This window comes from Onychostoma macrolepis, chromosome 18, assembly GCF_012432095.1.
Source record: "Onychostoma macrolepis isolate SWU-2019 chromosome 18, ASM1243209v1, whole genome shotgun sequence".
Taxonomy (NCBI): Eukaryota; Metazoa; Chordata; class Actinopteri; order Cypriniformes; family Cyprinidae; genus Onychostoma; species Onychostoma macrolepis.
The window spans coordinates 34,025,100-34,036,463 of NC_081172.1; the positions used below are offsets into that span (position 1 = coordinate 34,025,100).

General features: G+C 45.4%; 1 protein-coding gene across 2 annotated transcripts in view; it reads left to right on the plus strand.

The window, feature by feature from the left end:
* ddb1 (damage-specific DNA binding protein 1) overlaps positions 1 to 11,364 on the plus strand; it is a 29,455-nt gene continuing 18,091 nt past the window's right edge. Inside the window, exons 1-13 of one of the 2 annotated variants that reach the window (XM_058751073.1) lie at positions 1 to 240; positions 683 to 831; positions 1,810 to 1,926; positions 2,000 to 2,221; positions 2,788 to 2,902; positions 5,454 to 5,551; positions 5,645 to 5,803; positions 9,144 to 9,227; positions 9,310 to 9,426; positions 9,515 to 9,617; positions 9,993 to 10,068; positions 10,162 to 10,270; positions 10,370 to 10,548. In XM_058751073.1, coding sequence (XP_058607056.1) covers positions 180 to 240; positions 683 to 831; positions 1,810 to 1,926; positions 2,000 to 2,221; positions 2,788 to 2,902; positions 5,454 to 5,551; positions 5,645 to 5,803; positions 9,144 to 9,227; positions 9,310 to 9,426; positions 9,515 to 9,617; positions 9,993 to 10,068; positions 10,162 to 10,270; positions 10,370 to 10,548 — 1,589 coding nt within the window. In that variant the 5' untranslated portion in view covers positions 1 to 179. The remainder of the gene's footprint in view (positions 241 to 682; positions 832 to 1,809; positions 1,927 to 1,999; positions 2,222 to 2,787; positions 2,903 to 5,453; positions 5,552 to 5,644; positions 5,804 to 9,143; positions 9,228 to 9,309; positions 9,427 to 9,514; positions 9,618 to 9,992; positions 10,069 to 10,161; positions 10,271 to 10,369; positions 10,549 to 11,364) is intronic. The other variant, XM_058751074.1, reaches the window with a different exon arrangement.

The window sequence follows — 11,364 nt, forward strand, 5'->3', positions numbered from 1 at the left end:
TAGCAGTCAGTGCTCCTCCGGACCGCAGGCGGCGCTGTCTCTCGCTCAGACACACTGACGCTGCGCTGCGCTGCTGCTGATCCTGATCCGAGCGCTCTTCAGCGGATTCATGCAACATATCTCGCTCTAAACACCATTTCTCCTCATTTCTGGCTGTTCGTGTGATTTAAGTGAACGCCATGTCCTACAACTACGTGGTCACGGCGCAGAAGCCCACGGCGGTGAACGCCTGCGTCACGGGTGAGTGTTGTTTATCTCCCGCGCTTCAGGCCTCCGCGGATAAACACCGATCGCGCGTTAGTGTCGTGTTTCGACCAGAGACTATAAAAACAGGCTTAGATCCGTCAGCGTGTGTCTGTAACACCGACCGACCGATTTCACGGTGCTTCTGCGTGCTTTTAATAGAAATGGGTCCGTTGGCGTGTCTGCGACGCGTTAGTGAATATGAGACAAACTTTAGTTTCTTAGATCTGCTGCTCGTGTCACGAGCGTGATTTCAGACACGCTTAATGCTGTCGAAGAAGCTAAAGATGATCGACACACAGCTGCAGGTAAACACGGGTATATGCACTTCATCGCGTCCAGTGTTCGGTCGTAAACACGAGTGAGGACACTGATTAGCATTAGAGCAGCTAGTGACATGCTAGCTGGACCTGTGCTCAGTGCTGTTGTCTGTCTGCAGGTCACTTCACATCTGCGGAGGATCTGAACCTGCTGATCGCCAAGAACACTCGTCTGGAGATCTATGTGGTCACTGCTGAGGGTCTGCGGCCGGTCAAGGAGGTCGGCATGTACGGCAAGATCGCGGTCATGGAGCTCTTCAGACCCAAGGTGTGTGAGGACTGAGCTTCCGGACACCTCCAGAGGACCTGAGCATCAGAACAGCAGATCTGCGCTCGCTCTCGGCCTGAAGCAGGCTTTCAGTGTCTGCAGATACAGGCCGGCTTTCACAGACAGGGCTTGTGCTTAGCCAGGATTACGCCATAGTTCAATTAGGACATTTAAGTCATTTTTATGAACACAATTATTGGTGTGCGTCTTGAGACAAAACAAAGGCGCTGATGTATATTTTGAGATCAGTCAGTGCACGTTTCTTTCAGCTGAATCAGCTCAGACTTGCTCTTTAGTCTGGGACTAGGCTTAAGCCTCGTCTGTGAAACCGGGGGATATAATATATTAACTGTATTTCATCTCATTCAATCAGTCTGTTGCATTATTATGTAGTTATTTTTCAGCTCCACCTGGAATCAGACGCTCTACACATGAACGTAGCGTGCTCGTTCTGCCGGTTTTACTGCAGTATCAGTTTGCTCTCCTTAAATTGATTCCAAGGGTGTTTTACCATCAGATCTTTTTTCTCTAACTTTGCACTGCAGAAGCTGCATCTAAAGCAGTATTTAGGTGTTTACACAGACTAAATGCATTAATGCCACCTCTGAGCTGCAATTACAGAAATAATTGAGGTTTTGTTTTGTTTTTAATGAAATTATACTTTAAATATGAAACTATAACCTCCAGCAGGTGGCAGTGAAAGTGTGCACTATTAAGGTGTGTTTTTGTTTTACTTTTTGCAAAGTGAGTGACTTATTGGATTTAGTTAGCGTTAAAACAATAATTATGATGTAATCACAGATGATAAATATCTGACATCTTTAGCATCAGTGCATTAGGCTTAGACACGTCGATCGCTGCTGTTCCTGTGAGAGCACTTGAGTTATTCACGCATATTTCTGCAGCATGTCAACACTCGGACAAACAGACATCTGATTTGCGTAATGTTATTAAAAGCTGTCTGTTTGCTTTGTGAAGGGTGAGAGCAAAGATCTTCTGTTCATTTTGACTGCTAAATACAACGCCTGTATCCTGGAGTACAAGCAGAACGGAGACAGCATCGACATCATCACCCGCGCTCACGGAAACGTGCAGGTACGCCCGTGAAGCACACACCCGTCCAAACACACTGCCTCATGCGCTCGTCTGACCGCTGCGTTTGTGTCAGGATCGGATCGGCCGTCCGTCTGAGACCGGGATCATCGGGATCGTGGACCCGGAGTGTCGTATGATCGGCTTGCGTCTGTACGACGGGCTGTTCAAGGTCATCCCGCTGGACCGCGATAACCGCGAGCTCAAAGCCTTCAACATCCGTCTGGAGGAGCTGCAGGTCATCGATGTCCAGTTCCTGTACGGCTGCCAGGCGCCCACCGTCTGCTTCATATATCAGGTAGAGATGTAGGGCCCGATGAAATACCGCTCACTTTTTCCCCAAATTCTATCTTTTCCATTTTCATTTTTCTGGACTCCTTTTTAATGGTTAAATTAAATTTTATTGATTTAAAAAAAGCATGTCTAATTAATTAACATCATGACACTTAAAAAACGTAACATCAAATTATTAAGTTTAATAAAAATTACATGTTTTTGCGCGCTTCAGCGTGTAGTAAACAAAACCGCGCGTCTGCGCCATTCATTCACACAGAAACACGCAGAACATGCAGGATTCTTATTTAAATACTCTTTTTGAGGCGTAATACTTAGAAATACTAGTCCATATCGTGATCTGATTTAAGTGTAAGGACCTACTTTTGATTAATTCATTCAAACTTTGATGAATTCCATGACATTCCGTGTTGAACTGAAAATACCATTTTATACCTGGATTCTGTGAATCCGTCTGTGTTTTCCACATCACGGAAATCATCGGACCCTATGGATGTTCCTGCTCGGTTCTGTGTTTGAGCGCGAGTCTCCCGTCTGCTCATGCGTGTGCGTGTGTGTGTGTGTCTCCAGGATCCTCAGGGTCGGCATGTCAAGACATATGAGGTTTCTCTCAGGGAGAAGGAGTTCAACAAAGGACCCTGGAAGCAGGAGAACGTGGAAGCTGAAGCATCGATGGTCATTCCAGGTCAGGTGGCGCTTACAGACGGATCTGTTGAACTAGGGCTGCTCAAGCAGAAGCCTGTCATTAAAAATACTGAATAATAACTTGCATTAATACCGGAAACAAACATGCTAAACAGGATAGGCCTGGTTTTATAAATCATGTTGTTGCAGAGTTTCTTAAGCGTGTAAACATTCTCCACGTGCAGCATCTTTTTTAAGCTAAAATTGGCAGCATGAGTATTTCTTGTAAAAATGCATTTCAACAAACAAATCAGGTCTGATCGTGAAGTAAACAGTGTTTTCTGATTTGTTGATTGTAAGTATCCGTAGTCCAGCGGCCTGGTCGAAGCTTTAATGCGTGTTCGGTCTCTTACTTGCGTTTCTGAATTTATCTGGATTTAGTTTCAGTTTTAGTGTTCAATCTGACTCCGATTCCAAGTGAACATTAAATTCAGACAATATCTATAATTAAAAACTGATCACAGACATCAAATGTATATTAATTTAGATATTTGATTATTCTGGAAATCCCATACTTTCAATTATTCATTCATTAGCGACCCAGTGTCGCTGAGCAGTTCACTCGGCCCGCTGTGAACGCACGGCACAGACCCTCCAGCTGATCTTACTCGGAGGATACAGGGTCACTATAATACCTTTAAACAGGCTGCACACTGCTACCACATAATAAAAATGTATTTTTTCTATAATTATGGAAACTGTAACTTAAGTCAGTGACAGACAGAAATCAGAAGATCGCTAATGACGAGCCCCGCTTCATTCATTGGTGCTTCAGTATGATCTGTCCTGGACACACTAGACTACAACCCTAATGATCCAAATGATTTCAGAAGAGATCCGAATAAATCAAATATAACACTTTTATTATTAGTCAGGTAAAGTTGTATCATGCCAGTTACATAATGACAATAATTAGAAGCCAATGAAGTCACTCATGTAACGGGTATCCTAATTTAACACAAGACACACGGTCTAAAATGCAAAGCACTCGGATGTTTTGGAGAATAAACTTAATTAGCGTATGTGCACATGTAGCACAAATAACTGTACAGTGTGCTCTATGGACACAATGTGTTTAACACAATTACATTTCTGAGTCACACCTGACAGCAGAGAGACCCAGCAGCGGAGCTCAGAGACGGGGTCTTCTGACTACAGGAATCCCAAAGCAGTGTTTTGTTACTTATATACCCAAATAAGAAAAATGAGAAAATCTTTAGATCAGTTGTAAGAACATAAAAGACCTTTTGGTGTTTTTGGTTCTAGTGCTCCAGGGTCGCACCTGGATGAAGATGGATAAACATTCCAGACCCCCCCCCCCTCAGCAGAACACAACTCTACAAAAGTTTCCAGTATTTCTCATAATACAAGTGACTACTGTGAGATTGAGACCAGTTTACCCATCGCACAGAGACCTTATCTTATCATTATACATTACTGACACTCAATCTGTATTGTTAAAAGCGCTATATAAATAAAAGTGACTTGACTTGACTTTAAAATGATACCAAACATGAAGGTGAAAAACACCGGGTTCACAAGATATATGATCGGTGTGTACCTATTCCTAATGAACTGAGTGAAGCCTGTTGGGGAAAGAGAGCGAGGGGTCGTGGATGAGCACGGGGAGAGGTGTTTTTTGCTCTCTTTGGAGATTCCTTCCCCAGATTAGTTTTATGGTTTTATTGCATGGCATCTGTGAGTTTTGGCTTCATGAGGAGTTAATTTCATAAGGAAATAATTTCACTCCCTACATAATCAACCAGGGAATCCTTAACGACTATAAATGACTGTTTTGAATCGTTTTTGTTAAAAGACTTTTACAGCCCAAAATTATTTAAATACCATTTAAAGCTCTTCTGCTTAACTCTGTCATAATGTCTATTACACTTTTATTTAATTGTTTGTTAAATTAATTCTTACAGGCTTTGTTCACCCAAACTTAAAGAGGTCCTATTATGCTTTTTCGCTTTTTGAATGTTAGTCAGTGTGTATGTTTGTGCATGAAAAAGATCTACAAAGTTACAAATATCAAAGTCCACTCCAAAGGGAGATATTTCATTAAAAAAAAAAAAAAATTAATTCAAGAACTATAACGAACGCTTGTTTGGACTACAGACTTTTTTCCGGTGTTGTGATGTCACAAAGGAATGCATAGTCGATATAAAAAAACTGGATGACGAGTAATTTCTTGCTGCTAAACTCTGAAAAAACAGAGGTGTTAATTATCAGACCTAAAACCCACATGTAATAACCTAGAACATTATCTAACACTTGATGGCTGCTCTGTCAATTCTTCTTCATCAGTCAGGAACCTAGGTGTGCTGTTTGATAGCAATCTGTCATTTGAAAGCCATGTTTCTAGCATCTGTAAAACTGCATTTTTTTCATCTCAAAAGCATATCTAAATTGCGACCAATGCTCTCAACGTCAAATGCAGAAATACTAATTCATTCGTTTATGACCTCAAGGTTAGACTATTGTAATGCTTTATTATAGACGTGCTGCTTTGAGTCATTGGTGTGACATGTTGTTTGTTCTCGTATGTTCAGTCCCAGAGCCGTTTGGAGGAGCTATAATCATTGGACAGGAATCCATCACTTATCACAATGGAGACAAATACTTAGCCATCGCTCCTCCGACGATCAAGGTGAACACATCTGCTGATGTCCTCCTGTCCGTTTCTAGCTGTCGTTTGTATTATCGTGTACTCTGTGTATAAAGTGTGTTTTGAACATCACAGCAAAGCACCATTGTGTGTCATAACCGCGTGGATCCGAACGGCTCGCGGTACCTGCTGGGAGACATGGAGGGCCGACTCTTCATGCTGCTGCTGGAGAAAGAGGAGCTGATGGATGGCGCCGTGGTGCTCAAAGACCTGCATGTGGAGCTGCTGGGAGAGGTGCATCAGAACTACACTACACTACACTGAACTACACTACACTACACTGAACTACACTACACTACACTGAACTACACTACACTACACTACACTACACTGAACTACACTACACTACACTGAACTACACTACACTGAACTACACTACACTACACTGAACTACACTACACTACACTGAACTACACTACACTACACTGAACTACACTACACTACACTACACTACACTGAACTACACTACACTACACTGAACTACACTACACTACACTGAACTACACTACACTACACTGAACTGCACTACACTACACTGAACTACACTACACTGAACTGCACTACACTACACTACACTGAACTGCACCACGCCACACCGAACCACGCCACACCGAACTGCACCACACTACACTGAACCACGCCACACTGAACTGCACCACACTGAACTGCACCACACCGAACTGCACCACACCACACCACACCACACTGAACTACGCTACACTGAACTACACTACACTGAACCACGCCACACTGAACCACGCTACACTGAACCACGCCACACTGAACTGCACCACGCCACACCACGCCACACCACACTGAACCACACCACACTGAACTGAACTACACTACACTGAACTGCACCACACTGAACTGCACCACACTACACCACACTACACTGAACTACACTACACTACACTACACTGAACTGCACTACACTACACTGAACTGCACTACACTACACTGAACTGCACTACACTACACTGAACTGCACCACACCACACCGAACTGCACCACACCACACTGAACTACACTACACCACACTGCACCACACCACACCACACCACACTGAACTACACTGAACTGCACTACGCCACACCGAACCACGCCACACCGAACTGCACTACACTACACTACACTACACACTGAACTACGCCACACTGAACTGCACTACACTGAACTGCACCACACCGAACTGCACCACACCACACCGCACCACACTACACCGAACTACACTACACTGAACCACGCCACACCTGAACCACGCCACACTGAACCACGCCACACTGAACTGCACCACGCCACACCACGCCACACCACACTGAACCACACCACACCGAACTGCACCACACTACACCGCACCACGCCACACTGAACTGCACCACGCCACACTGAACTGCACCACGCCACACCGCACCACACCACACCGAACCTGCACCACGCCACACTGAACCGCGCCACGCCACACCGCGCCACGCCACACTGAACCTGCACCACGCCACACCGCACCGCACCACGCCACACCGCACCACACCGAACCACGCCACACCGAACTACACCACATTGAACTACACCACGCCACGCCACACCACGCCACACCGAACCACGCCACACCGAACCACGCCACACTGAACTACGCCACGCCACACTGAACTGCACTACACTGAACTGCACCACACTGAACTGCACCACACCACACCGCACCACACCACACCGAACCACACCACACCGAACCACGCCACACCGAACCACGCCACACCGAACCACGCCACACTGAACTGCACCACGCCACACCACGCCACACCACACTGAACCACACCACACCGAACTGCACCACACTACACCGCACCACGCCACACTGAACTGCACCACGCCACACTGAACTGCACCACACCACACTGCACCACACCACACCACACCACACTGAACTGCACTACGCCACACCGAACCACGCCACACTGAACTGCACCACACTACACTGAACCACGCCACACTGAACTGCACTACACCGAACTGCACCACACCACACCGCACCACACCACACCGCACCACACCACACCGAACCACACCACACCGAACCACGCCACACCGAACCACGCCACACCGAACCACGCCACACTGAACTGCACCACACCACACCGCACCACACCACACCGAACCACACCACACCGAACTGCACCACACTACACCGCACCACGCCACACTGAACTGCACCACGCCACACTGAACTGCACCACGCCACACCGCACCACACCACACCGAACTGCACCACGCCACACTGAACCGCGCCACGCCACACCGCGCCACGCCACACTGAACTACACCATGCTGCACCACGCCACACCGCACTGCACCACGCCACACCGCACCACACCGAACCACGCCACACCGAACCACACCACATTGAACTACACCACGCCACGCCACACCACGCCACACCGAACCACGCCACACCGAACCACGCCACACTGAACCACGCCACGCCACACTGAACTACGCTACACTGAACTACACTATGCTGCACTACGCTACACTGAACTGCACTACGCTACACTGAACTGCACTACGCTACACTGCACTACACTGAACTACGCTACACTGAACTACGCTACATTGCACTACACTACGCTACGCTACACTACGCTACACTACACTGAACTGAACTACGCTACACTGAACTACGCTACACTGAACTACGCTACACTGAGCTACGCTACGCTACGCTACACTACACTGAACTGAACTACACTGAACTGAACTGAACTACACTACACTATGCTCTCCTAATGCTCTGTGCTCCTCTCAGCAGACTGAAGAACACTACATCTTTTTCAGTACTTAGATTATATTCAGTGCGTTTCTGTGTGTGGGTAAACACCGGTGGCCAAAATTATTAGAACGGTAGTATCTTCAGCAGCTAAAAATGGTTTTAAGTCAGTTATTTCTATCTTTTGCTGTAGTGTGTCAGTAGGAAATATCAGTATACATTTCCAAACATTCATTTTGCAATTAATTGTTATAATCCAGTGAGATTTTTGTGCTCCACACAGAGATCTGATCTGATCGTCATCAGTCTGTCTGGAATGACATGAAGAAACAGAACAAACTGAGACTAAATCCAGAAGAACTGTGTCTCTGCTTCAAGAAACCTCCTGAGAAACTCTGCTCAAGTGCAGCGAGGACAAAACCTGCTTTAAACACAAAGGATGCTCACAACAAATGTTGATTTAATTCAGTTAATTGATAAAGAAAATCTATTTGACATTATTTTTAAAATCATCCTCAATTTTCAGCATTTTTACACAAGTGCCTAAAACTTTTAACAGTACTGTAGCTTTGCAGGTAGCTTTCTTGAAGCGTCTTGGAGACACAGTTTTTATACATAAAACCCGAACATTAGGCTCATAAAAAGTGAAATGACAGTACAGTGCAGTCAGACCAATCAATAGTTTTCAGTCACAGTCCGGCCTGTAGATCGCTGAATGTGTCTGTTTTATGTGTTTGGTGTTGGCTTGATATGGCTGTAACGCTTAAATCAGATACAGAGGTGACTAGAATCTGTGTTTGTGTTCACTAGACCTCAATCGCCGAGTGTCTGACGTATCTGGATAACGGTGTGGTGTTTGTGGGATCCAGACTAGGAGATTCTCAACTAGTTAAGGTTGGTAATCTCACAGATTCGTTATCGTTCTGTGATAATGCCGTGTTTGTTAAAGCAGCGTGGTGTTTTTGTGTGTTTGCAGCTGAATGTGGACAGTAATGACCAGGGTTCGTATGTGGCTGTAATGGAGACCTTCACTAACCTGGGGCCCATAGTGGACATGTGTGTGGTGGACCTGGAGAGACAAGGACAGGGTCAGGTGAGAGACGTCTGCGCATCACTGCGGTCCAGAAGAGCCCTGATTCAGATTCAGTGTGTGTCATCAGTTCCTGTGTTTGTTCCTGCAGCTGGTGACGTGCTCCGGAGCGTTTAAGGAAGGCTCTCTCAGGATCATTCGGAACGGCATAGGCATCCATGAGCACGCCAGCATCGACCTGCCCGGCATCAAAGGTGCGGTTCAGTGCTGTGAATGCACAGGATATTTGTGTGCTTATTTCCTTTTCCTGCTGTGCGAGTGTTGCTGATGTTTCAGCCGGGTAACTTGTTAAATTAAGGCGCTCTAATTTCTTGAAAAATATTGAACAGTATTATTGAGACTTTAAATAAAATAAAAAAAATCTAATTTAAAAGCTCATTGCAGCACTCTTCACCCTCAGTAATCAGATTAAACGAGTGGTTCTGCCGGTTGCTGCTGATTTACGGCATTTTACAAAAGCTTTTCTGACATCCAAACCATTTCCGACACTGAAGAAATATTGCTTCCTTTCTTACTTTATCGGCAGGGCTCTGACACAAACGTATGCTAATATTGTGTGTGTTTGTCAGGTCTGTGGCCTCTCCGCTCCGAGTCGGGCAGAGACACTGATGACATGCTGGTTCTGTCTTTTGTCGGTCAGACCAGGTGAGAAGAGTGTTTGGTTTACTCCGGTCTAGAGCTGACACACACCTCGTGTACTCACCACTGTCATCTGTGTGTGTGTGTGTGTGTGTGTAGGGTGCTGATGCTGAGCGGAGAGGAGGTGGAGGAGACGGAGCTGCCGGGGTTTGTGGATAATCAGCAGACGTTCTTCTGTGGGAATGTAGCGCATCAGCAGCTCATACAGGTGCGTGTACACACACACACACACACACACACACACACCTGAGCCGTACTGTACTGTGGTGGTGTGTTCACGTGTGTGTGTGTGTGTGTGTGTGCTCAGATCACGTCGGCGTCTGTGAGGCTGGTCACTCAGGACAGCAAGGCTCTGGTGAGCGAGTGGAAGGAGCCGCAGGGCAGGAACATCAGCGTGGCGTCCTGCAACAGCACTCAGGTGGTTCTGGCTGTGGGTCGAGTGCTGTACTACCTGCAGATACTCACAGGAGAACTCAAACAGATCAGGTACACGCACATACTGACACACACACACACACACACATATATTAGGCTATTGCTGCACGCTTCTTTGTGAAATTGAAATATAACAAAACTAAATTGAAACTTTAAAACAAACCCCAAATCAAATAAGTTACACAAAATAAATCTCTTCATATAAACAAACTAAGGCTTTGTCTGAGCTCTTTCCATTTAAAATGAGAGGCAACCACTGCATTTTAATCATCATCCAAACAAAGATGCAGCACACATGCAGCATGAGCGGATTTTAATCTAAATTAGACTATCATTTTGAAATTTGAAGCAAACTGACTTTAGTTTTGTGAAACTATACTACTTATAGTTACTATACTAAACATATCTGAAGGAAGCAGCAGACGATCTGAATGAGACGCAGGTTCACTCTCTGCCAGCAGGTGGCGCTTATCAACAGCAATGATACAGTGTTTCCTTGGTTACCGCTGTAAACAAAGCAGAGCTGCTTATGAACACTACTTTAATATGCATCGTTCAGAGGCAAGATGAAAAGAAAATACCACGTAAACTTTTCTAAAGACAGTCAGTTCCCTCAGGGATACGTTCATATAACCTTAAAAAGTCTTAATGTATTAAATTCAGATTCAGTGGGTCTTAAATATCTTCGGTCTCATTACCGCAAAAGTTTCACCAGTCTGACGGACCCAGGGACTGTTTACAATCATTGGACAGACGGAATTCAAAATGTTTAGTTTATTTATAACATGATGATGATGATGATAACATACCATAACAAGGGGACTATTTTGCTAAATATGTTACATTGATTTTGGCTCAAGAAACAAG